Source organism: Microcebus murinus, chromosome X (genome assembly GCF_040939455.1).
Source record: "Microcebus murinus isolate Inina chromosome X, M.murinus_Inina_mat1.0, whole genome shotgun sequence".
NCBI lineage: Eukaryota > Metazoa > Chordata > Mammalia > Primates > Cheirogaleidae > Microcebus > Microcebus murinus.
Window position 1 is genome coordinate 16,609,269 of NC_134136.1, and position 24,969 is coordinate 16,634,237.

Genomic DNA, 24,969 nt, shown 5'->3' on the forward strand with positions numbered 1-24,969 from the left:
ATCTTGTATTTTCGTGGTTAGAGCTGGAACCCATACTACTAAGTGAAGTATCCCAAGAATGGAAAAAACAAGCACCACATATACTCACCAGCAAACTGGTATTAACTGAGCAGCACTTAAATGAACACATAGGAACTACAGTAATAGGGTATTGGGCAAGTGGGAGGGGGGAGGGCGGTGGGTATATACATACATAATGAGTGAGATGTGCACTGTCTAGGGGATGGTCACGCTGAAAACTCAGACTTGTGGGGGGAGGGGGCATTATTTGAAACCTTAAAGTTTGTACCCCTATAATATGCTGAAAGAAAAAAAAAAGAAGCAGATGAGATCAAAAGAAAAAAAAAAACTATGATATTGAAACAAGTTTTCAGAGTCCTTTTAAACACCCACCACTGTTATTTAGCATGGTTTCTGTTAAGCTAATGCATGTGTTAATGCTTGTCACTGATGATCATGATACTCTGATCACAATTTCCATTGGAAACTGACTAGTCTTTTAGTATTGCTTTGAATGTTAGGATTATATGATACACAGAAGAAGGATATCAAGTTAGTGAATGACTGGCTATACAAACCATACTTATTTCTAGCATTTAGAATTTCTAATCAAAGAGTCTAAGAGCAGCTATTTTATTAATAATCTTTCTGCGCTTCAATTTTCCCTTCTGTGAAATGAATCTTTCTTCATACTTTGCTTCTATGATAACTCTTCATCATTTTAATTCAGGCCACACAATTTGGATTTTATTTAGCAAATTCATTTGTTAACAACTAATTGAATCAGAAGAAGCCACTGGCATCTGGTTTAAAAATTTTGTTGGTCTATCCATAGTTTTTGTTTTCCATTTATTGAGTTCCTGTTACGTGTCAAGTACTTGTCAAGGTTTACAATTTAATAACAGAGAGACAAATAATAAATAGAATAACTATATAATTCTTTCTTAAAATTTAGTCAGACAAAATTAACTCATATGTACTATTTTGAAAACTTAGTACAGAGTTTGCTTTTATGCCCTATGAGTCCTGGGTTCCTGAGTCAGAACATGAAAGGTAATTATATATAATAATTTAAATTTTTCTACCTCCTCTATGCTTAAAATTTTAACTAGTAGATGATTTTTTGCTGTGCTATATTTGTCTCACATTTCTTAGGTTGTTTAAAAGGAAAGTTATAGGATGGATACAACTGTGATTGTGTACATATTCATAGAATGTATGTACTTTTATAATGTGGCAGTCTAGTTGTGTTTGCTTATAGACTCAGATAAACACAGCACTTGATGTACTTATTAATGAACTTAATATTTGCTTAGTCAGATAATGTTTAACATAAGGAAACAAAAACCTTAGATTTCTATAATGGACTTAGTCAGTGTTTTAGATTTTATATTTGAGCCAGCATCCAGTGATATGCCCGTAAACCAGCTCTCCAAAAACAAGGCAAATCAAAATAAAAATAAAACCTTTGATTTATAATATTTGCCAATTTTCTTGGTATAAATATTTCCACTATGTCTGATTTTAAGTTACTAACCATTTAACAGCTGGCTCACTGCATTAATGAATATTTAATGATTGACTCTGGTTTGAGCAGACTGTAAGACTACACTCTACTTTTAGAGTATTATACCAAATAAGAAATGTTTATCAAATTAAACTCTCTATGCCAATCTTCCCTTATATCCATTAAATACATAACAACACAAACTTTTTCAACCAGTTTGCCCATCAAATTTATATTCCTTCAGAAAAGCACAAGTTAACTAAAAGTTTGAGAAATCCTTATAAAAGTGAAGGAATACATAGTGTATTTTCCAATTTAAATTATACCACTTTAACACAGAATCATACCAAATTGGAAGGTAGCTGAGCATAGTTGCATTTGGTCCATTTTCTCTTATCAGTAAGTTAATATTTCTATCCCAGTGTGAGAAAAGTTTGGTGATTAGAGGTGCTGAGGCCTGCAAATATCCTTAAATAGAGAAAGCTACCACAAGGTAAAATAGACCTGGCTGGTGTAGTCACATCAACTGCTGTGGTCTTTTTATTTTTTCACACATGGGAGAGAAAATGATATTCTTTAAGGTCTCAGGATGATATGACTTTTAAAAGCTTAGAGGTCTAAGAAAATATATATTTCTTAGAGTTCGATAGATTTTCTCATCTCCATGGATTTAAACAATTAAAAATGAATCTTAGATGCATAGAGCATATCTACTATAGCAACACTGTTCAGAATGGTAGCTATCAGTCATGTGTGGCTATTTTAATTTAAATTAATTAAATAAAATTAAAATTCCAGTTCCTCAGTTGCAATAGCCATGTGCTACTTGTGGATATCATATTATACAGCACAAAAACAGAACATTTCCATCATTACAGAAAGTTCTATTGGACAGAACTACATTAAGTATGGTGGATGGAAGGTCCAGAACCATCAGTCATCTTAGAAATGAAAAGGGTGATAAAGGTTAAAAACTCAGCAAATGTATTTCAGTTAGCCTTGCAGTTACTCAGAAAGGGTAGCTATTGCTGACTATTGCCTTACTGTGTTATTATTATCATCATTTTCTGTTAGAAAACAGAGGCAGAATACAGAATTCACTGATTTAGCAAATGTTTAATGTGTGCAAAGGACTGTTTTACATAGCTTTGTCAAAAACACAAACATGAAACAGACATGGGCCCCACCCCCTAAAGGATTTATAGAATTATATATCATTTCTGGCTAGGGCCATGATAACTAGTTAACCAAATAAGATGCATTTAGAAGAAGGTTTCATTGGAGGCAGTATGGCATAATGGCTGTCTGTCTGGATTTAAATACTGTTTTCACCATTCATTGTTATGTGACCTTAGGCAAATTAATTAGCCTACATGTGCCTCAGCTTGCCTCATCTCCCAATAACATGGGGTTGATAATTGTACCTACCTCATAGCATCAACATAAGTCTAAATGAGATAAAGCATGTTAAAACATTTAGAGCAATGTTTGGCACCTAGTAAGTACAGAGTATATGTAAGCTAATATTATTTTATATATGTTTTAGACTCAAAAATCCATATAGAAATAGTAATAAGTAGAAATCAATATAATAGCCAAAAGCTACTATGAGACAGAAGTAGCTTCCTTTATGTAGGTTTTTCTGTGTGCTCTCTTATCAGTGCCAGGACCAAGAGTATCCCACCATTAGATTCACCTACAGGTATTGGCCCCTCTCTGTAGAAAGCATTCATTCACCTATAGTGGCTGCCTCGATCTCAATGCCCCAAAGGAAGGATTAGGACTCTGGTGGGGGCTGGGGAAGGGTGCCCATTCTAATAGCAAAGTTGATCTGATTTATACTTTATATTAAGTAACCTTCCTATGTTTACATGTGGATTATTTAGTCTTTAGTTTGAACTATGGACATCTACATGCCATATGAAAACACTCATAGTTCTTTCTTCCATCCCCAATAAGGCATATTAGTCACTCAATAAATACTTGTTGTATGAATGAATAAAAGCTAAAAATCCACTGAATATTAAATTTTGGGGACTTTTTCCAACATAAACCATTATTAGTAATATCAGCTTTAATTCTGAAAGTAGAAAAATATGTTACAAATTGCAAACAAATACATGTCGTTTTTGCTGTTGTTTTGCCAGGAACTAGTTTATGAATATTACTACACCAAGCACATACTAGCTTTTAGCTCTGGCTCAGATCCCTTTAGTGTTGGCTCAGCTATTAGCATTTGTAACTAATAACTAATATAGCTATAACATGAATTGGAAATTGCATTATGATCATTAGGCTTGTGAGACTATTCATCCTTCAGTTATATCACTAAATGTGGCAAAATCATGAAGGCAAAAATATGTGAAATACCTGACTGGTATGAAAGTCTGTTCCCTATAAGACATTTAAATGTCTTATAATACATTTTTTTCTTTATTTGTGGGAAACTTTGTAATGTCAGTGTGCCATAATTTTCTTTGATAACAAATTTACGAAATTTAAGTAGGAAGCTGTTATTTGGCTGTTTACCAATACCATCTGATTAGCTGTGTTCCTTGTTTGGCTGAGCAGCTGGCAATTAATGAATTGATAGGAAATGGTCACAAGGCAGTGGCATTAGCATGTGAACATCTGGTATTAAAATTAGTCAACACAGAGAGGGGTTTTGGGGGATAATTTAAATCCACTGAAAAATCACTACTTGTGTCTTATTCTTAGTGCTCTATGGAAAGACAAAGCTATTACTATCTTTAGAACATCAGATTAAGATGCATTGAGTGAGAATAGAGTATTGTTTGTGTTTGTTTGTTTGGGTAAGTGGGTGGGTGAGCGCAGAGTTCCAAGCTCACAACATAATTTGGAAACCATGCATTTTTCCACTGAACTATCCATTCTCCCGCTTGAGATTTATATGCTATGAACAGATGTTATGGCTGATTCCCTTATCTATTAGCCTCTTCCAGAACAAGTTCATCATATTGAAGAGGTGAGGGGGACTTTGCTCATACATCACATAGGTCACATATAGGGTGTGCATATGATATTGGACACTTTCATGGTTACATGTTCCAGTTGCATTCCCTATCTGACATTATTTCTTCGGCACAATATAATGTTGCTTCTTCTGATTCAGGATTGATATTATGCTTTCAAAACCACTGCAGAGTAAAAGCACCCCCAATATCTAGAGTATTTTCTCTGAGTAGTAAGTTAACCACTCTTGGAGATAAAATATAAGTGTTACGGATTCATTGTTTAATACACTAAAGAAATACATACATGACAATAACTCCTAGTCTGGAATAAGGAACTTAACAATTACTAAATCACATTTTTTTCATTTTTAAGATCAAGAGCCCTTTTCCCTGTTTTTCTTTTTAAGTTCATGAAAACTCTGCTATATTCATCTATGTTTACTTAAATAAAATGGTAAATCGGTGATTGTGGAACACAGAATAGTTCTTACATTGGTTCATAAAGATCCATAAAATGTGATGCTTCTAATACTATTCAGAGATGGCAAGTTTGAACATTAAATTCTTCCCTAGAATGAGTAGTAGGCCAAGTTAGTAGTGAGAATGAACAAACTTTATTTTGCTGTCCCTGGTTTTATTGTTAAAGTCTGTCAAGCTACACTCTGTTCTGCTTCTGCAGAACTGTGGCAAAAGCACAGAATGAGCACATCAATTAAGTATGAAATATCAAGATAAATACATGAATAAAATATCTAGCATTCAGATAAACTTCCAAAAGCTACTCCTCAGCAGTGAAATGCCATTAAATCCTTTAGGAACTCATTAATAGTTTAACATTTGGAAGAGTAATTACAGTGAGAGTTGAATTCAAATTAAATAAAAATAAAAAGACAAATTATATATTTAATAATCCTACTGAATGCTTGATGAGAATCAATATAATAAAATATTAGAGGCAACAAGTCAACATTGAGGTGGCTGTTATTAAAAGGCAATGAACATACATGCACATAAATATAACCACATGGTAGAGATATTTAACACATGTATATTAGTACTTCATAAATTCTGTATATACTACTATATTTTTAAGGATAAAAGGAATATATTAAGATGAAATAAGGGATCTACATGAGGTCAGAGTTGATACTTTAGTGCCAATAAACTAAATCCTAAACCAAATTGACTGTGTTAAACCTTGTAAAAATGAATTTTTAAGCATTGCCCCTACTCTTTATGAAGATTCAAATGTACTTTCAAATAATTTAATATAATGAGCATCTCTTTTAATGATTTGTGATATATATCAAAAGAAAAGGAAATGATATGATAGAGGAGGGGGTCGTGTGCACTAATTAACAACATTTTCGGCAACAACTCTTTTTAGGCATACTCCTTGAACTGTGTAAGTCCATGTTAAAGTTAATATTAGAGTTATTGAAGATAATTTTACTAATTGCAGAGAGGGATTTGGTCGTGTGTTAGAATGTATCAATTTTGGAAATCTCTCTCCTTTGCTGTTTTGAATCTGAAGACACTTCTACAGTGTTTCAGAGGAGCTACAGCTGTTTTTGATGGGGCGGGAATGAAATACGTGAAGAGTAACAGGGTTGTAAAAGTCATAAAAGCCCCATAAAATGAAGTCATCAATGAGTAAAAATGATTGGGGTTTTAGATTTATAATTTTCCTATTTAAATGTCCTTATTGGTTTGTTGCAAATACTGTTAACCCTGTATTTGGCAAATGGTGAGGACATTATCATTTGTGTTTTCATTTGTAATAAAATTAGATTAACTTGCTGTGAAATTTTAACTAGGCTGAGACACAACAGTAGCCACCTAATGAACCACAGCACATTGCAGTTAAGTAGCTAAATTAATGTATACTGATTACAGGGCTGAAAAATGGGTCTGTTTACTTGCAAAGAATAAATTGTTCATAGAATTATTCATTATTTTAGGAGATATTAAACATTACAGTTCCACACAGATTACAAAAAAAAAAAAAAAAATCCTACCTAATTCTTAACCAGTACGAGACACCTGATTCATCTTGTGTGGTTTACATGGTCAAAAAAGCCTGACCTTTGTGCTGTCTTACAGAAATAATAATGAACTGAACCTTGATTGATTTTGGAAAGTGCAGGCCACAAAATTTTACAGCAGAAATATTGCGTCTTGCAAAATGTTACTGTCACTCTTAACATTCACTCTCTAAATCGTGTTCTCAAAGTTAGCTTATTGTTTCACATAATATGCTGTTGAAATGTCAAAGGAAGAGTGTAAGAGTAAACTAATTAAGTTCATATTGTTTTACCATATGTTAATTTTACACATGTTGGGGGAATCCCTTATTACAGCATTGTATTTTTTCTCATTATTCATAGCCTTTTCTATTATTTATATAGATGTCCTTTCATTTTTTTTATTTAGAATGAGCTTTCATTTTTCATTAGGCAAAGTGTGCAAGACCAAGTATCATTGTCAGTTGGATTCAAAAATTTTTCATTTTTATTATGGTAGCATGTATTGCTATAAGTGTGATTCCTGTTTGCCACTACACAGTGATTTTTGTGTCTTCAATTTTGTTTTATCACAGTAACTGCCAAACTTTGTCCCTGTCCATTCATTCAAAGGTCAGAGTTACATATAGTTCATTGAATTACACATTTTTCAGCAAATTTCCAGTGTTAGAGTTCAAAGACAAATACTGAATGCCCTACATTTTATGTACATATTTTGGCACAGAATGAATGAAACACAACAATAAAAGACAAAAATAATTTGACCTCATATATAAAATTCCTTTCATTGATGTGTGTGTGCACACATTTAGAGAACATGTTTTAAAACATTATAGTTTAGGATGAATTTCACAACTGATTGCTAGTCTTTTAAAAAGTGAAAGGATGTGGTATGAGGATTAAATAGATCTTGCTGTCTATCCCCATTACCATCCCTCCTAAGTATGAGTAGAATTATTGGGGGAAAAAACTTGATACTTTTCTCCTCCTTTGCTTGTGTATTTCTTTTGATTTTACCTTGCATACATTGGGTGACAAGTATGTATTTTCCTGCATACTAAATATAAATGAAATGTATCAGTTTACTACTCTGTTTTTTTTTTGTTTTTTTTTTTAATTTTTTTTTTATTTTGGTATATTATGGGGGTACAGATTTTAAGGTTTCAATAAATGCCCATTTCCCCCCCTTCCCCCAAAAGTCTGAGTCTCCATCATGACCATCCCCCAGATGGTGCACATCTCACTCACTATATATGTATATACCCGCCCCCCTCCCCCCTCCCACCTGCCCAATACCCTATTACTGTAGCACCTATGTGTCTACTTAGGTGCTACTCAGTTAATACCAGTTTGCTGGAGAATATATCTGGTGCTTGTTTTTCCATTCTTGGGATACTTCACTTAGTAGTATGGGTTCCAGCTCTAACCAGGAAAATATAAGGTGTGCTATATCACCATTGTTTCTTAGAGCTGAATAGTACTCCATGGTGTACATATACCACATTTTATTAATCCATTCTTTGATTGATGGACACTTGGGCTGTTTCCACAGCCTTGCAATTATGAATTGTGCTGCTATAAACATTCGAGTGCAGGTGTCTTTTTTGTAGAGTGTCACTGGATCATTTGGGTAGATGCCCAGCAATGGGATTGCTGGATCAAATGGTAGATTCACTTGTATCGCTTTAAGGTATCTCCATATTGCTTTCCACAGAGGTTGAACTAGTTTGCAGTCCCACCAGCAGTGTAGGAGTGTTCCTCTCTCTCCGCAACCACGCCAGCATTTATTGTTTGGAGATTTTTTGATAAAGGCCATTCTCACTGGGGTTAAGTGATATCTCATTGTGGTTTTGATTTGCATTTCCCTGATGATTAGAGATGTTGAGCATTTCTTCATATGTTTGTTGGCCATTCTTCTGTCTTCTTTAGACAAATTTCTGTTCAAGTCCTTTGCCCACTTTTTAATGGGGTTATTTGATTTTTTCTTCCTAATTTTCGTGAGTTCTAAGTATATTCTAGTTATCAGTCCCTTATCGGATGCATAGGATGCAAAAATTTTCTCCCATTCTGTAGGTTGTCTGTTTACTTTCATGACTATTTCTTTGGCTGTGCAGAAGCTTTGTAGTTTGATCATGTCCCATTTATTTATTTTTGTTGCTGCTGTGATTGCCTTTGGGGACTTCTTCATAAACTCTTTGCCCAGGCCGATGTCTAGGAGGGTGTTTCCAACTTTTTCCTCTAGAGTTCTAATAGTTTCATATCTTAGGTTTAAGTCTGTTATCCAGCGTGAGTTGGTTTTTGTGAGAGGTGAAAGGTGTGGATCCTGTTTTAGCCTTCTACAGGTGGCTATCCAGTTTTCCCAGCACCATTTATTGAAGAGGGATTCTTTTCCCCAGCATATGTTTTTGTCTGCTTTGTCAAAGATGAGATGGCTATATGAGGATGGTTTTATATCAGGATTCTCACATCTGTTCCACTGGTCAATATTCCTGTTTTTGTGCCAATACCATATTGTTTTAATTACTACAGCTTTGTAGTATAGTTTGATATCTGGCATATTAATGCCTCCCATTTTGTTTTTGTTGCCTAGAATTGCTCTTGATATTCGGGGTCTTCTTTGGTTCCATACGAAGCATAAAATTATTTTTTCTATATCTGTGAAGAATGCTCATGGGATTTTAATAGGTATTGCATTGAATCTGTAGATCAGTTTGGGTAGTATAGACATTTTGATGATATTGAGTCTGCCGATCCACGAGCATGGTATGGATTTCCATCTGTTTACATCCTCTGCTATTTCCTTCCTCAGTGTTTCATAGTTCTCCCTGTAGAGGTCTTTTACCTCTTTGGTTAAATATATTCCTAGGTACTTTAATTTCTTTGTTGCTATTGTGAAGGGAATTGAGTCTTTGATTTGGTTCTCAATTAGATTGTTGTTGGCGTATATGAATGCCTCTGATTTCTGTGTATTAATTTTGTATCCTGAGACTTGACTAAATTCATTGATCAGTTCCAGGAGTTTCTTGGTTGAATCCTTGGGGTTTTCTAGATACAATATCATATCATCAGCAAACAGTGAAAGTTTGATATCTTCTGCCTCTATTTGGATACCTTTGATTCCATTTTCCTGTCTGATTGCTGTAGCCAAGACTTCCAGCACTATGTTGAACAGAAGTGGAGATAGTGGGCAGCCTTGTCTGGTTCCGGTTCTAAGTGGGAATGCTTTCAGTTTTTCCCCATTCAGTATGATGTTGGCTATGGGGCTGTCATAAATGGCTTGTATCATTTTTAGGTATGTCCCTTCTATGCCTATTTTCTTCAGTGTTCGTATCATGAAAGGGTGTTGAATTTTGTCAAAAGCTTTTTCTGCATCTATTGAAAGAATCATGTCGTCTTTGTTTTTGCTTCTGTTTATGTGGTGAATTGCATTTATAGATTTACGTATGTTGAACCATCCCTGCATCCCTGGGATGAAGCCCACTTGGTCGTGGTGGATTATTTTTTTGATAAGTGTCTGGATTCGGTTAGCTAAGATTTTGTGGAAAATTTTTGCATCTATATTCATTAGGGATATTGGTCTGTAGTTTTCTTTTTTTGTTGCATCCTTTCCTGGTTTTGGTATCAGAGTAATATTCGCTTCATAAAAGGTGTCAGGGAGGTTTCCGTTCTTCTCGATGTTGTGGAATAGTTTCTGCAAGATAGGTACTAGTTCTTCTTTGTAAGTATGGTAAAATTCAGGTGTGAAGCCATCTGGACCGGGACTTTTCTTTTTAGGGAGATTTTTAATTGCTGTTTCTATTTCAGCTGTTGAGATTGGTCTGTTCAGGGAATCTATTTCTTCCTGGTTGAGCCTAGGGAGGCTGTGTGTTTCTAGAAATTTGTCCATTTGCTCCACATTTTCCAGTTTGTGTGCATAAAGATTTTTGTAGTATTCATAAATTGTATCTTGTATCTCTTTGGGATCAGTTGTGATATCTCCTTTTTTATTCCTGATGGAGCTTATTAGAGATTTCTCTTTTCTGCTTTTCGTTAGCTTAGCCAATGGCGTGTCAATCTTGTTTATTTTTTCAAAGAACCAACTTTTTGTTTTATTAATCTCCTGAATAGCTTTCCTGTTTTCAATTTTGTTTAGTTCTGATTTGATCTTGTTGATTTCACTTCTTCTGCTGGGTTTGGGGTTGGTCTGTTCTTCTTTTTCCAGCTCTTTGAGTCGTTTCATTAGATTGTCTATTTGTGATCTTCTTGCCTTTTGGTTATAGGCATTTATGGAGATAAACTTTCCTCTCAGAACTGCTTTAGCTGTGTCCCAGAGGAGTTGATAACTTGTCTCTCCATTGTCGTTTTCTTCATAGAAGTTTTTTATTTCCGTCTTGATTTCTTCATTTACGAAGTAATCATTTAGTAGGAGGTTGTTTAATTTCCACGTTTTTGTGTAGAAATGTGAGTTTCTCTTAGGGTTGATTTCTAGTTTTATTCCACTGTGATCTGAGAAGGTACATGGTATGATTTCTATTTTTTTAAATTTCTTGAGATTTTCTTTGTGTCCTAGGATATGGTCAATCTTAGAGAATGTCCCATGAGCTGATGAGAAGAACGTATATTCAGTGGATTTTGGGTAGAATGTTCTGTAGATGTCTGTCAGACCCAATTGTTCTAGAGTTTTGTTTAAGTCCATTATTTCTTTATTAATTTTCTGTTTGGAGGATCTGTCTCGTGCCGTCAGTGGGGTGTTGAAATCCCCGGCGATTATGGAGTTGCTATTAATCCATTTGCTTAGCTCCAGTAAGGTTTGCTTTATGAATCTGGGTGCACCTAAGTTGGGTGCATATATATTTAAAATTGTTATCTCTTCTTGTTGGACTGTGCCCTTCACCATTATATAATGACCCTCTTTGTCTTTTACTACTTTTGTTGGTTTAAAAACTAAATCGTCTGAAATTAGAACTGCCACACCAGCCTTCTTTTGGCTTCTATTTGCTTGGAATATTGATCTCCACCCTTTTATTTTTAGTGTATGTGCATCCTTGCAGATTAAATGTGTTTCCTGAAGACAGCATATACTTGGCCTGTATTTTCTTATCCATTCAGCCAGCCTATGTCTCTTGAGTGGAGAGTTTAAGCCATTCACATTTATTGAGAGAACTGATAGGTAAGGTAGATTACTGATCATTCTGTTGGGTTGGATGTTGTTGCTATGATTTCTGTCTTGAGCCATTGTAATACCTGGCCTTTAATATCTTTGGGTTTTAGTTGTTTTTATATCCGTGGATTATTATTATGTTGTTCCGTGCATAACGCTGTTTTAAGTACTTCTTGTAGGGCTGGTCTTGTCTTGGTGAATTCTCTGAGCCTTTGCTTGTCTGAGAATGTTTTTATTTCTCCTTCATATATGAAGCTTAGTTTTGAAGGGAATAATATTCTAGGCTGGGCATTGTTTTGTTTCAAAAGAGTGAGGATGGGGCCCCAGTCTCTCCTTGCTTGTAAAGTCTCATTAGAGAAGTCTGATGTTATTCGAATTGGCATTCCCTTGTATGTCACTTGCTTCTTTTGTCTTACAGCTCTTAGAAGGGCCTCTTTAGTTGATACTTTGGTCAGTCTGATGACTGCATGACGTGACGTCTTCCTGTTTGCATTGAATCTCCCAGGAGTCCTCTGAGCTTCTTGAACTTGTATATCGAGATTTTGAGCAAGGCCTGGGAAATTTTCCTCTATTATTTCTTCAAAAACTTGTCCAGCCCTTGAGTGTTGTCTTCCTCCCCTTCGGCTAAACCTATGACCCTCACGTTAGGTTTTTTCACATAATCCCACAGCTCTTGTAGGCTTTGGTCTTTTCTCTTGTTTCTCTGCTGTATTTCTGTGACTGATTTATTTAATTGGAGGGTGTTATCTTCAAGCTCTGAGATTCTTTCTTCTGCTTGATCTACCCTGTTCTTCAGACTTTCCACAGTATTTTGTAGTTCTCTGAGTTGATTCTTCATCTCCAGGACTTCGGTTAAAGTTTTCTTCACTGTGTCAATCTCTTTGTTGAAACTTTGTTCCATTTCTTGGAGGTTTTTTGTGTTTTCTTGGTGTTGGTTATTGAGTTGTTGTTGCAGCTGGGTGAGTGTTCTTATGATCCACATACGAAATTCCTTTTCTGTCATATTGGTTGCCTGATTTTGGTCGGTGTCCGTTTCTAGGGGGCTGGTGCTCCTCCTTGGGGGTGTGTTTTCCGTTTGGTTCTTCATATTTCCTGAGTTCTTTCGCTGATTTCTTCCCATGTCGATCAGTTGTTGTTTCTTTCCTTAGGTTATTGTTTGGGTATTCACACACCTTGTTTAGTTTCTGAGGCGTTAGGTGGTGCCTGTGGGTGAAATTGGACCACTCCCTGTATATTGAGTCAGTGGATGCCGTGGAAAGGCTGTGCAAGATGCCGTCCCTGTCAGTAGGTGGCGTTTGCTTGGAGGAACAGGCTATGGTGTTGATTTTGAGACCTGTTATCAGCTCTCGTTCTGGGCGGAGCTGGGTTGGATAAGCCTGCCCTCAGGCCGTTAGCAGGGGTCAAAGTTCTGTTCTCTGCTTCCAGGGAGAGCTGTCAGGGCCGGGCTGGAATGGTTCCCTCAGCCAGAAAGTCTGGGTGTGGGGGTGGGGCTGTCTGAGACCCGCAGTCTGCAGCAGGCCTCGCTTCTTTCCACCCTCCCCAACTCTGCAGCTACTCCTGGGCCTCTGCCAGCAGGCCAGACCACAAGCCACCCGGCCTCCCCGGACTGTGGTGCCAGCGGGGAGGTTCCCTGCACAGGAACGCCACCTGGGTTGGGCGCACGGCCTCCTCCTGGGAGGAGAGTTGTTCTCTAGGGCGCTGATCTGCCCCTGGAGGCACACAGCCCTCAGTAGGCTGTTCACGTATAACCCTTCTGTGCCCCGGGCAATGCTAGCCCTCGGTGCAGGGGATCTGGTCTGCAGGTCCGACCTCTGGGTCCCAGAGTTCAAACTGTATCCCCACCAGGGAGAGGATTTCCGGTCCTAATTCACCCACAGGGAGCCCAAGCTGGGTCTATGTCTCTCAGCCTCTGAGTCGGCATCGTTTTCCTGGGAACACGGTGCCAGCAGCACCTGGGAGGGCGGGCGGGGTCCCAAACGGGAAGGTCCCGTTCCCTGGAGGTGCCTCCGGCTGGTGGCTGTATTGTCTCTCTGGGCAGCCGTGGGTAGGGTCGGCGGAGGGGAGGAGGAGGCAATATGGCACCTGCCGCGCGGCTCAGGTCCGTGCACACGGAGGTGCCCGGAGAAAGTTGGGAACCTGGTGCCACGTCTGCTACAGGCTCACCGTTGGCAGGCGGCGGCAGTCTCTGGGCTGATGTCCGCAGGTCTCTCCACCCGCTGGGGAGCCCACCAGCAGTCCCGAATGCTGGGGAGGGGAAAAAGCAGAGCCACCTACCCTTGCCGCTGGTCTCCGGGCTGCTCCGGTGTTCTCAGCCTCCAGTTCTCCTCCTCAGCCTCCTCCCGTGGAGTCTCCCGGGGTCTCAGGTACCCCTCCTTCCGGCCCTTGTCCGCTGTATGCTCGTCTTCTTGCTTCTTTCCTCTAGTTTCTGCTAGAATCGGTCTTTTCTGCAGAGACACTCTGTCTGGCCGTGTTATTCGTCCGCCATCTTGCTCCGCCCCCCTACTACTCTGTTTTAAAACATTATTTTTAAGGCACGACATCTATAAAGTCCTTAACATGTAATATAAATGAAAATTATCAGTATTTAATTAGCATATACTACTATAGCTAATAAAATGTACTATTAATTTCAGTAAAGTTATTGAATGCTAATAAAATGTTAAATAATAATGTAAAACACCACTTAAAAATGAATATATTACATTGATTACTGTATTATTGTTCTATTGCTATTATAACAAATTACCACAAATTTCATGGCTTAAAACAATTCAAATTTATCATCTTAGAATTCTGTAGGTCAGGAGTCAAACATGGGTCTCACAGGGCTAAAAGCAAGGTATGGGCAAGGCTGCGTTCCTTTCTCTAGGTTTCTGGGAAGAATCTGCTTCTCTGCCTTTTCCAGCTTCTAAACACTATCCACATTTCTTGGCTCATGGCCCTCTTCCTCCATCTTCAAAGCCATCACTGTTGCATCTCTCTGACCATTTTTCTTCAATCATATCTCCCTCTGATACTCCTTTTCTGCCTTTGTTTTTCACTATTAAAGACTCCTGTATGAGGGCAAATGAGCATAAAAAAAGAACCCTTGTGATCAGATTGGGCCCACCAAAATAATCCAGTATAATCTCTCTATGTCATATTTCTCATTCATATCTCCAAAGTGCCTTTGGCCACGTACAGGCAAGAAATTCATAGGTTCCAGTGATTTGGATGTGGATTAGAGATAACATCAGAAGCCTGCCACAATGGCAAGCATTGCAATATGTTCACTATTACTAATGAAATAATAACTTTTAACTCTCTTGCTAATATTTTTGCATTAAACAAAAACAAGTTTTCTTTGGGTGATTTATAAATTTTGGGCTTCCCATGCAAAATCAGTGTGAAAATGTACAAGCAATTATTTGACAAACTAATTCTTAATGTTATGACGATTAGAATAGTGATGTGATTACAGGTAATTAGAACATTTAATTTAAGGAATTTATTATGGATTAATTAAATATTTTATAGAACAAACATTCTCTGTTCCAGCATGTCTTAACCCAGTTACATTTATTGCATATATGCATAAACCCTGCAATTTTATTCTTTTATTGATCAAATTAACTTAATTGTTCAGATTTATTCACCAATTTGTGATGCAAATAGTGAATAAATTCAGTGTTTTACAGCAATTTTCATAATCACAAATGTCTTGAGAGCCATAATAGTTACTATAGAGGTATGTAAAAACATTTGATTTTTTTTTAATTTAAGCATATTATGGGGGTACAAATGTTAAGGTTACGTATATTGCCCTTCCCCCTCCCTCGAGTCAGAGCTTCAAGCATATCCATCCCCCAGATGGTGTGCATCACACTCATTATGTATGTATATACCTATCATCTCCTCCCCCCCACCCGCCGCCACCTGCCGCCACCTGCCCAACACCTGATAAATGTTATTCCTATATGTCCACTTAGATGTGAAACCAATTTGCTGGTGAGTACATGTGGTGTTTGTTTTGCCATTCTTGGGATACTTCATTGAGTAAAATTGGTTCCAGCTCTATCCAGGAAAACACAAGAGGTGCTATATCACCATTGTTTCTTACAGCTGAATAGTACTCCATGGTATACATATACTACATTTTATTAATCCACTCATGTATTGATGGGCACTTGGGTTGTTTCCAGATCTTTGCAATTGTGAATTGTGCTGCTATAAACATTCAAGTGCAGGTGTCTTTTTTATAAAGTGTCTTTTGTTCTTTTGGGTAGATGCCCAGTAGTGGGATTGCTGGATCAAATGGTAGATCCACTTGTATCACTTTAAGGTATCTCCATATTGCTTTCCACAGACGTTGAACTAGGTTGCATTTTATTTTTATTAAAGTTCATTATTGAAAACTACAAAAATCTAAGGAATACTATGGGATTGACATTGATAGATACTAGTGTGAGTTTGAAAAACCTATCATTGTGTCCTATGACTATCAAAATGTTTTTTTGGCAAAATTCAACTTGAATTTGTAAGGTCTAATAGATTGCAGGAATATTATTTTCATAATTTTTGTGCGGAAAAACTCAACATGTACCAGATGCTACTGGTAATGCCTAAATTCAAGATCTCAAGTCTTTACATTTGGAAATTCTCCTTCTTAATCAGATAATGGTATCACCTTCCAGTCTTTGGCATGAACTTTACATCAGTCTAGAAGCTTTTAATAACAATAACATTCACTACACACCTATGTTGATAATAATTTATGAATTTTCTGGGAGAGGAAACAGAAACTAATTTTTCTTGAGCCTCTACGATGTGCCCCTTTGCCACCTTCTCTTATTTAACCGTCACAGCATCTCATTAATTTTGAAAGAACCAAAAATATGTTTTTGTCCAAAGATATGTATTTAAGGCCAGGCATTGTATATGTTCACACTTTCAGGATAAGTAAGAGGTCAACATTTTAAATGTTATGGACTCAGCCAACATGAAAAAATTGATGTACATAGGGCATTTTCTTTTATGTTTCTTTTTGTTTCAGGAGCGGATCCCAAAGAGTCCTTCTCCTGCTCCTTCTCTGGAAGAGGGTCATCACCCTGAGAGCCAGACCTCTTCTCATCCCAGCAGCAGTGTGTCCAGCTCTCCCTCTCAGATGGATCATCATTCAGAGAGAATGGGTGAGTATCTTTCTTAAAACAAGTAATTGGAAGATACTCTCAAAAAATGTACCATTAGGCAACAGAGAGGGGAGGAAAAAGCTGGGGGAACAAGACCGCCTTAATATGAATGGCTTTTTGAAGTGGTCTCAAAAGTTTTACACCATAGACACCATTCCAGAAATTGGTGATGACATGGCATATTGGAGACTTTAACCTAGCCACAGGTCTGGAACTAACTAGCTAAGACATCTTGGATATGTCATTTAACCACCAGAGGTTATTTTATCTATTATGCAAATAATTACTGCGCTGCCTAATGTACTAGATTATTGAGAGATCAAATGAAATAGTATATGGAAAACCTTCAAAAGTTGAATTGCTAAGGAAATGTGAGGGATAAAAATTACTTTTCTCTGTGTGACTTTAGTTTGATTGCTTATCATCTCCTGCTGTCTGTCTGATTCTACTCAGGTATATAGAAGTTACCAGGTGCATTCAACTGTAACAAATTCTTATTTAGTATATAATAATTATGGATCAATTGAGCTAGGTAAAATCTTTGTTAATCTTCCATACCTATACAATCTGAGTTCTTATGTATCCGTTTCCTTTAGAGACAATCTCTGCTATTCCTTTAATCTTACCATGAGAATGTTCTTTAAGTGAACTCTAAATTTTTACAGCTCATAATAGAGATTGCTTCCAGCCTCTCCAAAATAATGTGCTTTGTGGGGGAGGAGAGCAATTTGTGCGATTTGGGAAGGTGTCAGGTTGTTAGGTCTTGGATTTGTGCTTGCAAGGAGGAAGATGATTTCTCCCTTGTGGAAATTCACCCAAGTCTCACTTAACCTGTAAATATTATATATGGTGTCTGGCTGTTTATCTTCATAGTGAGCTCAATGGTTCTTAAATCTGGCTGCCCATTATATTCACCAATAGAGTTTTTATAATTACAGATGCTCAAGACACACACTCAGAGTTTGATTTTCTTGGTCTAGAATAGAGCCTAGGCAAGAATATTTTCTTTTACCTTTCCATATCTTCTCAAGAGATTTTAATGTGCAAGCAGGGTTAAGAACCATCAAGTTAGAGCTTAAGGCTAATGGCCCTGAGGGAGTAAGTTTAATTCCTGGAAGAGGTGACAGAGGTCTTCTAACTTTACTCTGTTCTGTGGCACCGACTACCTGGTTGATACAACATTGTGTACAAGTTATTCAAGGCAGTCCGAGCAACACAAGAGGCTATAGCTGGATGACCATTAATTAATCAAGAAACCAAAGCACACATTCTTCTGTTAGGACAATCTTTGTATTGATGAGGGTAGAAAGAGGGAGAAAGAGAGAGGAAAAGGATATAGAGAGATTTATTTATTGAGTGCTAGCTGAAAAATATAATGCATAGGAAAAATAGTGATGGATATATATTATAAGAGAATGGGTAACTGACATTTAGAAGTGAAATCGAATATTTCCAAAGCAATATAATATCCTAGAAAAAAATCTTTTCAACATAGTTTATTTGTAATTGCACTGGCAGTAATTAGGCTCTATATGCTCATGCCACAGTTGTATATGTATGATAGTGTGATTGTCTATAAATGAATAAAACAGTTTGATGTTTAACTTTTAAGTGACCATCTTTTATTAATAGAACTACATAGTGTTTTAATAAAATATGATTAAAGATAATGAAATTATAAATTGAAAATTAGCATGTCTTTTTCCTTTCAATGTAAATGTTTTATGAAGAATCATAATAATCAGAAAATTATATTTTATCTATTAATCTTGATATATATCATATTTGTAAATGATTCTACAGAGTAAGTTAAATTCATAATTAATTTTAACTCATGATCTATTAACTAGTAAATTCTTTTTATAAGCATTCTGAGAAATATGTTATAAATTATGGAGATAAATAATTTGCACATGAAATTTAAAAGAGGAAACATTTTAAATGCTTTAAAGAAATGATATTGTCAATTATATACATATATATGTGTATATATATATATACATATATATGTATGTATATATATATATGTATATATATGTATGTATGTATATATTATTTATACTTTAAAATTCAGATGATTAAGCAGCTTAATGATTTCTAAATTATATGACCTCTGGACTAACAAAAATCTTTCTATTGTTTCAGAAGTAGAAGTAAATAAAATTAATGTTCTTTGTTATTAGATAATATTAGCCATTTGTATAATGCTTTTCTGCCTTTTTTGAATATTTTACATAGAAAATTACTGTTATATCTCTTATCTATAGTTATGATGCCCAACAATAGAGAGGAAGCTATTGTTGATCAGGATAATGGACCAACCATCAAAAAATTCCAAAGAAATAATAAAGGTAAAATGATTTTTGCTTATTTGATGTACATATAATAATCAGATACTAACTCACTTAATATCCCAATGTTGTGTATCGCATCTACATTTCCCTAAGTCGGAATAAATCTATACTGGCTTTGTATAAATGTTTTTAGTAGTAAAAAACATGATGTTTACTCGAAACTTGATTATTTGGTGTTATAAATTACATATTGACATAAAATTTGTGCATGTGGTTAGAAAATTCACCCTAAGCCCTTTTATTATGTCTGTTCAGAAACATGTGACTCTTTTTGTATTATATATACATTTTATTAAATATGTTTAAATAATTGACTATGTGGTGGTATATTTGACAAAAACTGAGTTGCTGTAATGGAGAGATCTACTTCCCTCAACCCTTGAAAATGATTTTTAAAAGTATATGCTAATTTGGACATTTCAAATGAAAGCTTAGCAAGTTAATCCATAAAATATTTACCTGGAATATTGGTAGATACGATCTCAACCTGGCTTTTGATCTGCTGAGGTACATATATTACCTCTGCACACTATCCAGTTTTGTCTTAGGATATCTGTTTAAAGAAGGTAGGAGAGTAAGAATTTCAAAGTGATGCTCTCCTGATCTGAAAGCCAAGTACAACTTTGTTTAAAAAGCTAAAAAGGTAAGAAAACAGGAAAATATATAATCATACAGCATAGATTATGCATTATTGCTGTCGCCATTGTAAATTAAACAGTAGCTAACATAATTTATCAGATCACCAGATGGTCTGCTTGTACTTCACCACAGGGTACATTTTTCTGTCTCTATTATCTATATATTATGAGCAAGATCCAAGATATATAGATAGTAGAGATAGACAAATGCTCATAATATATAGAAAATAAATGCTCATAATATACTAAAGATGCCCATAATATATACAGAAAAGAATGTAAGAGTTAATGGAGATTTTTTTCATTTTTCTTTGGACTTAATTTGCTTCATAATTATCTAGATGAACATTTTAGTTAGAATTTGGAATAATATATGATTTTAATTTCATTGATCCATGATTGGTTTCCTTGTCACATGTTTAGTCTTTTCTTAGCCTGACACTGAAAGGCTGTACCCACTGAAGCTCCAAGATGCAAATGATTGATTTCAGAATAGTCAGAATGAAAGAAGTCAGGTTCAGTATATTAAACTTCCAAAACTCTTGCAAAGGTATTGAAATTGTAGTTAAAGATGAAACTTCATTCATAACCCAGCAACAATTTGTTCCTGAGACCTCTTGCCTATCAAGTCACAACTATTTGAAGGACAACTTGGTAGTAAAGCAGCCTTTCTAGGAAAATCTCAAGCTGTAGATGACACACATGATTCCCTCAGAACTGCAAACCCCATAAGTCAAAATGGCATTTAGGACTGGCCTGTGTACTGCAGCATTCAAGTATACACTGTTGTGTCTTATGAAAAATCAGCTGGACCACAGTACAGATGTACATTAACTGATTTTCATAAAATACACAGTGGTATGTACTGGCATTTCTGAATCTCTTGCTGTGGAATGGCACAGTTTTACTCATTTCAATCAAATAGGTTAGTCACACATCCTGATGAGGACATTAATAAACAGGAGTGGCATATTAAACTGTACCACAGCTATAGTAGAAAATTTCTTTTTAAATGGGATTTTCTGTGTCACATCCTACCAGTTATATTTGTGACAGTAAGATAAAATATATTTTCCTCAAATAGATCATAGTTATTAAAAGGGAATGAGTTACAGTATAAGTCACAATATTTATTAAGTGTGACAAGTAAGCAGTTTATACAACTGTGGCAAACATATGTTTTCACATCTGTTTTGAGTAATATCATGATTTTAAAAATGATTTATAGCTCTGGAAATTATAAAATGCTAGATTTGCTATTATAAAGAAATTTTTAGAAAATGAAGAAATACCATTAGAGTGTTGATGTAGCCCACCCATTACTGCACCTTGTAAAATTGGGTTAGTGCAATACATGTCTCAAATGATAATATGCATTTTACATTGGATTTTAATATGTAGATATGTAAAAGTCTATATGATCTCGGCTTTCTTGGCAGTGATGTCCATTTAGACTATATCCAAAATGACTTACCAAATTAAAAATTTTAATTTTGGATCAAGTATTTTGATTAAACTGACTGGTCAAACAAACATTTGATTTTATTTTTTCAAAGACTTTGTCAAATAAATTGACTAAATCAATTTCATGTTATGACATTCTGTTACATGGTCTTTTACAGTCAGTTCTGGGATTCTTTAGAGTAGAGTAATTGGAACTATCCACTCCAGTTTGCCCAGGAAGATGTAATGACGCAAAGCAAAACCCCCTTCCCTTGGCAACAACTTGTCTCCCAAACTGGTAGCAGAAACAGGATCTTTTTGATATTTTTGCATTGTGTATTCAATGTATTTATTGAAAACTTTCTATGTTCAAGATGCCCAAAACACACTGATAATTAAATCTGGTATGCTATAGAAACAGTGGAACAATTAATTTATCATCCACCCCATGAATTGAGCCCAGGGAATTATTATATTTTAAATCAACCTATAGGCCACAGATGAACAGCTGCTAATAGTTTTAACATCCTTTTTATCATAAGAATCTAAAGTATATCTTACCTAGAATAAAAATACTGTCATATTTCTTTTTTGTGTAGTTATTTTTTATTAAAAATAAGGATGAAATATAAAAAAAAAATGGTCCTTTGAAATCCTGCTGTACCAAAATAAGAAAAATCAGTATGTTATTGCTCATCTGTTCATAAATCTCTTTATATATGGGTATACGCATATATACAAATATTATTAAGCTATCTCTTTCTTATTGTAGATATTACAATACCATCTTTCATTTTTTTTTCCATTCATGCAAACTGGAACAAATTTCAGCTTAGAGGAGGGTTTTTGCTACATATTGGCACAATGATAATGTAAATATTCACTATTCAATCAGATAATTCTCTTTCTTTATGTGTTCCTTAGACCATTGTAGGTACTACACTAAATCTTTCAGACCTAGTGGCAGTTTAAACTATGCAGGTGTTTGGAAATGATTATTGACCCTGTTTTAAATGGGAATATATCTTCTGAATATTATATTTTTTAAAACATGAAAGACTATTGTATAGGACCAACTAAAATACAAACATCATTACAGTCTTTATAATGACATTAAATATATAAAGGAATATGAAGGATACAATTTTGTACATTTTATGGTATTCAGTGACTATATATTAAAATGAGAGAAACAAGGAACATAACTTATTGGAGAGTTTCTTTGAATTACCTTCATTTTAAAACTTTATTATTTAGAAACAATTGTAGATTTAAAAGTTGCAAGAAGAAAACAAACAGAGAGATCCCTTATACTCTTCACCCAGTTTCTTCCAAAGGCAGTATCTTATATAACTATTGTACAATATCAAAATCAGGAAATTTACATTGCTATGATCCACTTGTCTTATTCAGATTTCACTAGTTTTACACTCACTAACTCACTGTCATGTGTGTATGCTTTTATGGAATGTTATGACATATGTAAATTTGTGTAACTACTACTACAATCAAGATATAGGATTATTCCATGACCACAGAAATGTCTCTCCTGCTATTCCTTTATTGTCTCAACCACCACGACCCCTTCAAGATCTCTAATTCCTGAGAACCACTAATCTATTATGTCTCTGTAATTCCATCATTCCAAGAATATTCTATAAATGGAACCGTACAGAATGTGACCTTTGAAGATTGGCTCTTTCACTTAGCATAATTACTTGGATATCTGTCCAAATTGTTGCATATGTCAACTTCCCTTCTTATTGTTGAGTAGTATTCAATAATATGAATATGCCACACTGTGTAACCATTCATCCATTGTAGGACATCTCATTATTTCCAGTTTGGGGCTATTATGAATAATGCTTCTGTGAATTCTCATGTACGGGTTTTTGGGTGGATGTAACTTTCCATTTCTATGAGACAAATACAAAGAATGCAATTGCTGAGTCATATGGAAAATAAATGTTTAGTTCCATAACAAACTTTCAAACTATTTTCCAGAGTGGCTATACCACTTTATTTTCCCATCATCAATATATGATCATCCAGTTTGTCCATATATTCACAGCATTTTATGTTGTCAATATTTTATTTTTAATTTAGATGCCCTCATAGTTGTGTGTAATGATAGCTTATTGTGGTTTTAGTTTATATTCCCTGATGGCTGGTGATATTGAACCTCTTCTGTGGATGTCCTCTTTGGTGAAATGTCGCTCATGTCTTTTGCCAATATTTGAGTTGGTTTGTCTGTTTTCTAATTGTTGAAGTTTGAGAGTTTTTTATATACTCTAGATACAAGTCCTTTATCAGATATGTGTTTTGCAGATATTTTCCCACTCTGTAGCTTGTTTGTATATCCACTTAAAAGAGTCTTCTGCAGAACAAACATTTTTAATTTTGATTAAGTCCAATTTATCATTTTTTCTCTTATGGTAATTTGCTATAAATTCTAAAACCTTTTTACTTGGCCCTAAGTCCTGAAGAATTTCTCCTATGTTTTCTTTTATAAGTTTTATAGTTTTACCTTCTATATTTATGATCATGATCTCAAGGTTGAGTTTCTTTTTTATTTCAGCATATTATAGGGGTACAAATTTTAAGGTTACGTATAATGTCATTGCCCCCTCCCCCCTCAAGTCAGAGCTTCAAGTGTGACCACCCCCCAGACGGTACACATCACACTCATTATGTATGTGTATACACATCCCCTCCTTCCCCCTCCCACCTGCCTAATACCTGATAAATGTAATTCCTATGTGTCCACTTAGGTGTTTATCAGTTAATACCAATTTGCTGGTGAGTATATGTGGTGCTTATTTTTCCATTCTTGGGATACTTCACTTAGTAGTATGGGTTCCAGCTCTATCCAGGAAAACACAAGAGGTGCTATATCACCATCAATTCTTAGAGCTCAATAGTACTCCATAGCATACATATACCACATTTTATTAATCCACTCGTACATTGATGGGCACTTGGGTTGTTTCCAGATCTTTGCAATTGTGAATTGTGCTGCTACAAACATTCGAGTGCAGATGTCTTTATTGTAGATTGTCCTTTGTTCTTTTGGGTAGATGCCCAGTAGTGGCATTGCTGGATCAAATGGTAGATCCACTTGTATCGCTTTAAGGTATCTCCATATTGCTTTCCACAGAAGTTGAACTAGTTTGCAGTCCCACCAGCAGTGTAGGAGTGTTCCTATCTCTCCACATCCATGCCAATATTTATTGTTTGGGGACATTTTGATAAAAGACATTCTTATTGGAGATAAGTGGTATCTCATTGTGGTTTTGATTTGCATTCCCCTGATGATTAGAGATGTTGAGCATTTTTTTATATGCTTGCTACCCATTATTTTATCTTCTTTTGAAAAGTTTCTGTTCATGTCCTTTGCCCACTTTTTGATAGGGTTGTTTGATTTTTTTCTTGCTGATTTTCTTGAGTTCTAAGTAGATTCTAATTATCAGCCCTTTATCAATTGTGTAGGATGCGAAAATTGTCTCCCATTCTGTGGGTTGTCTGTTTGCTCTCTTGACAGCTTCTTTGGCTGTGCATAAACTTTTTAGTTTGATCAGGTCCCATTTATTTATTTTTGTTGCTGGTGTGATTGCCTTTGGGGTCTTCTTCATAAATTCTTTGCCTAGGCCAATGTCTAAGAGAGTGTTTCCAATGTTTTCCTCTAGAATTCTAATAGTTTCATACTTTAGGTTTAAGTCT

General features: G+C 35.5%; 1 protein-coding gene across 1 annotated transcript in view; it reads left to right on the forward strand.

The window, feature by feature from the left end:
* LOC105882300 (dachshund homolog 2) overlaps window positions 1-24,969 on the forward strand; it is a 408,214-nt gene that overhangs the window by 297,247 nt on the left and 85,998 nt on the right. The window contains exon 5 of the mRNA XM_075999087.1: window positions 16,679-16,814. Coding sequence (XP_075855202.1) covers window positions 16,679-16,814 — 136 coding nt within the window. The remainder of the gene's footprint in view (window positions 1-16,678; window positions 16,815-24,969) is intronic.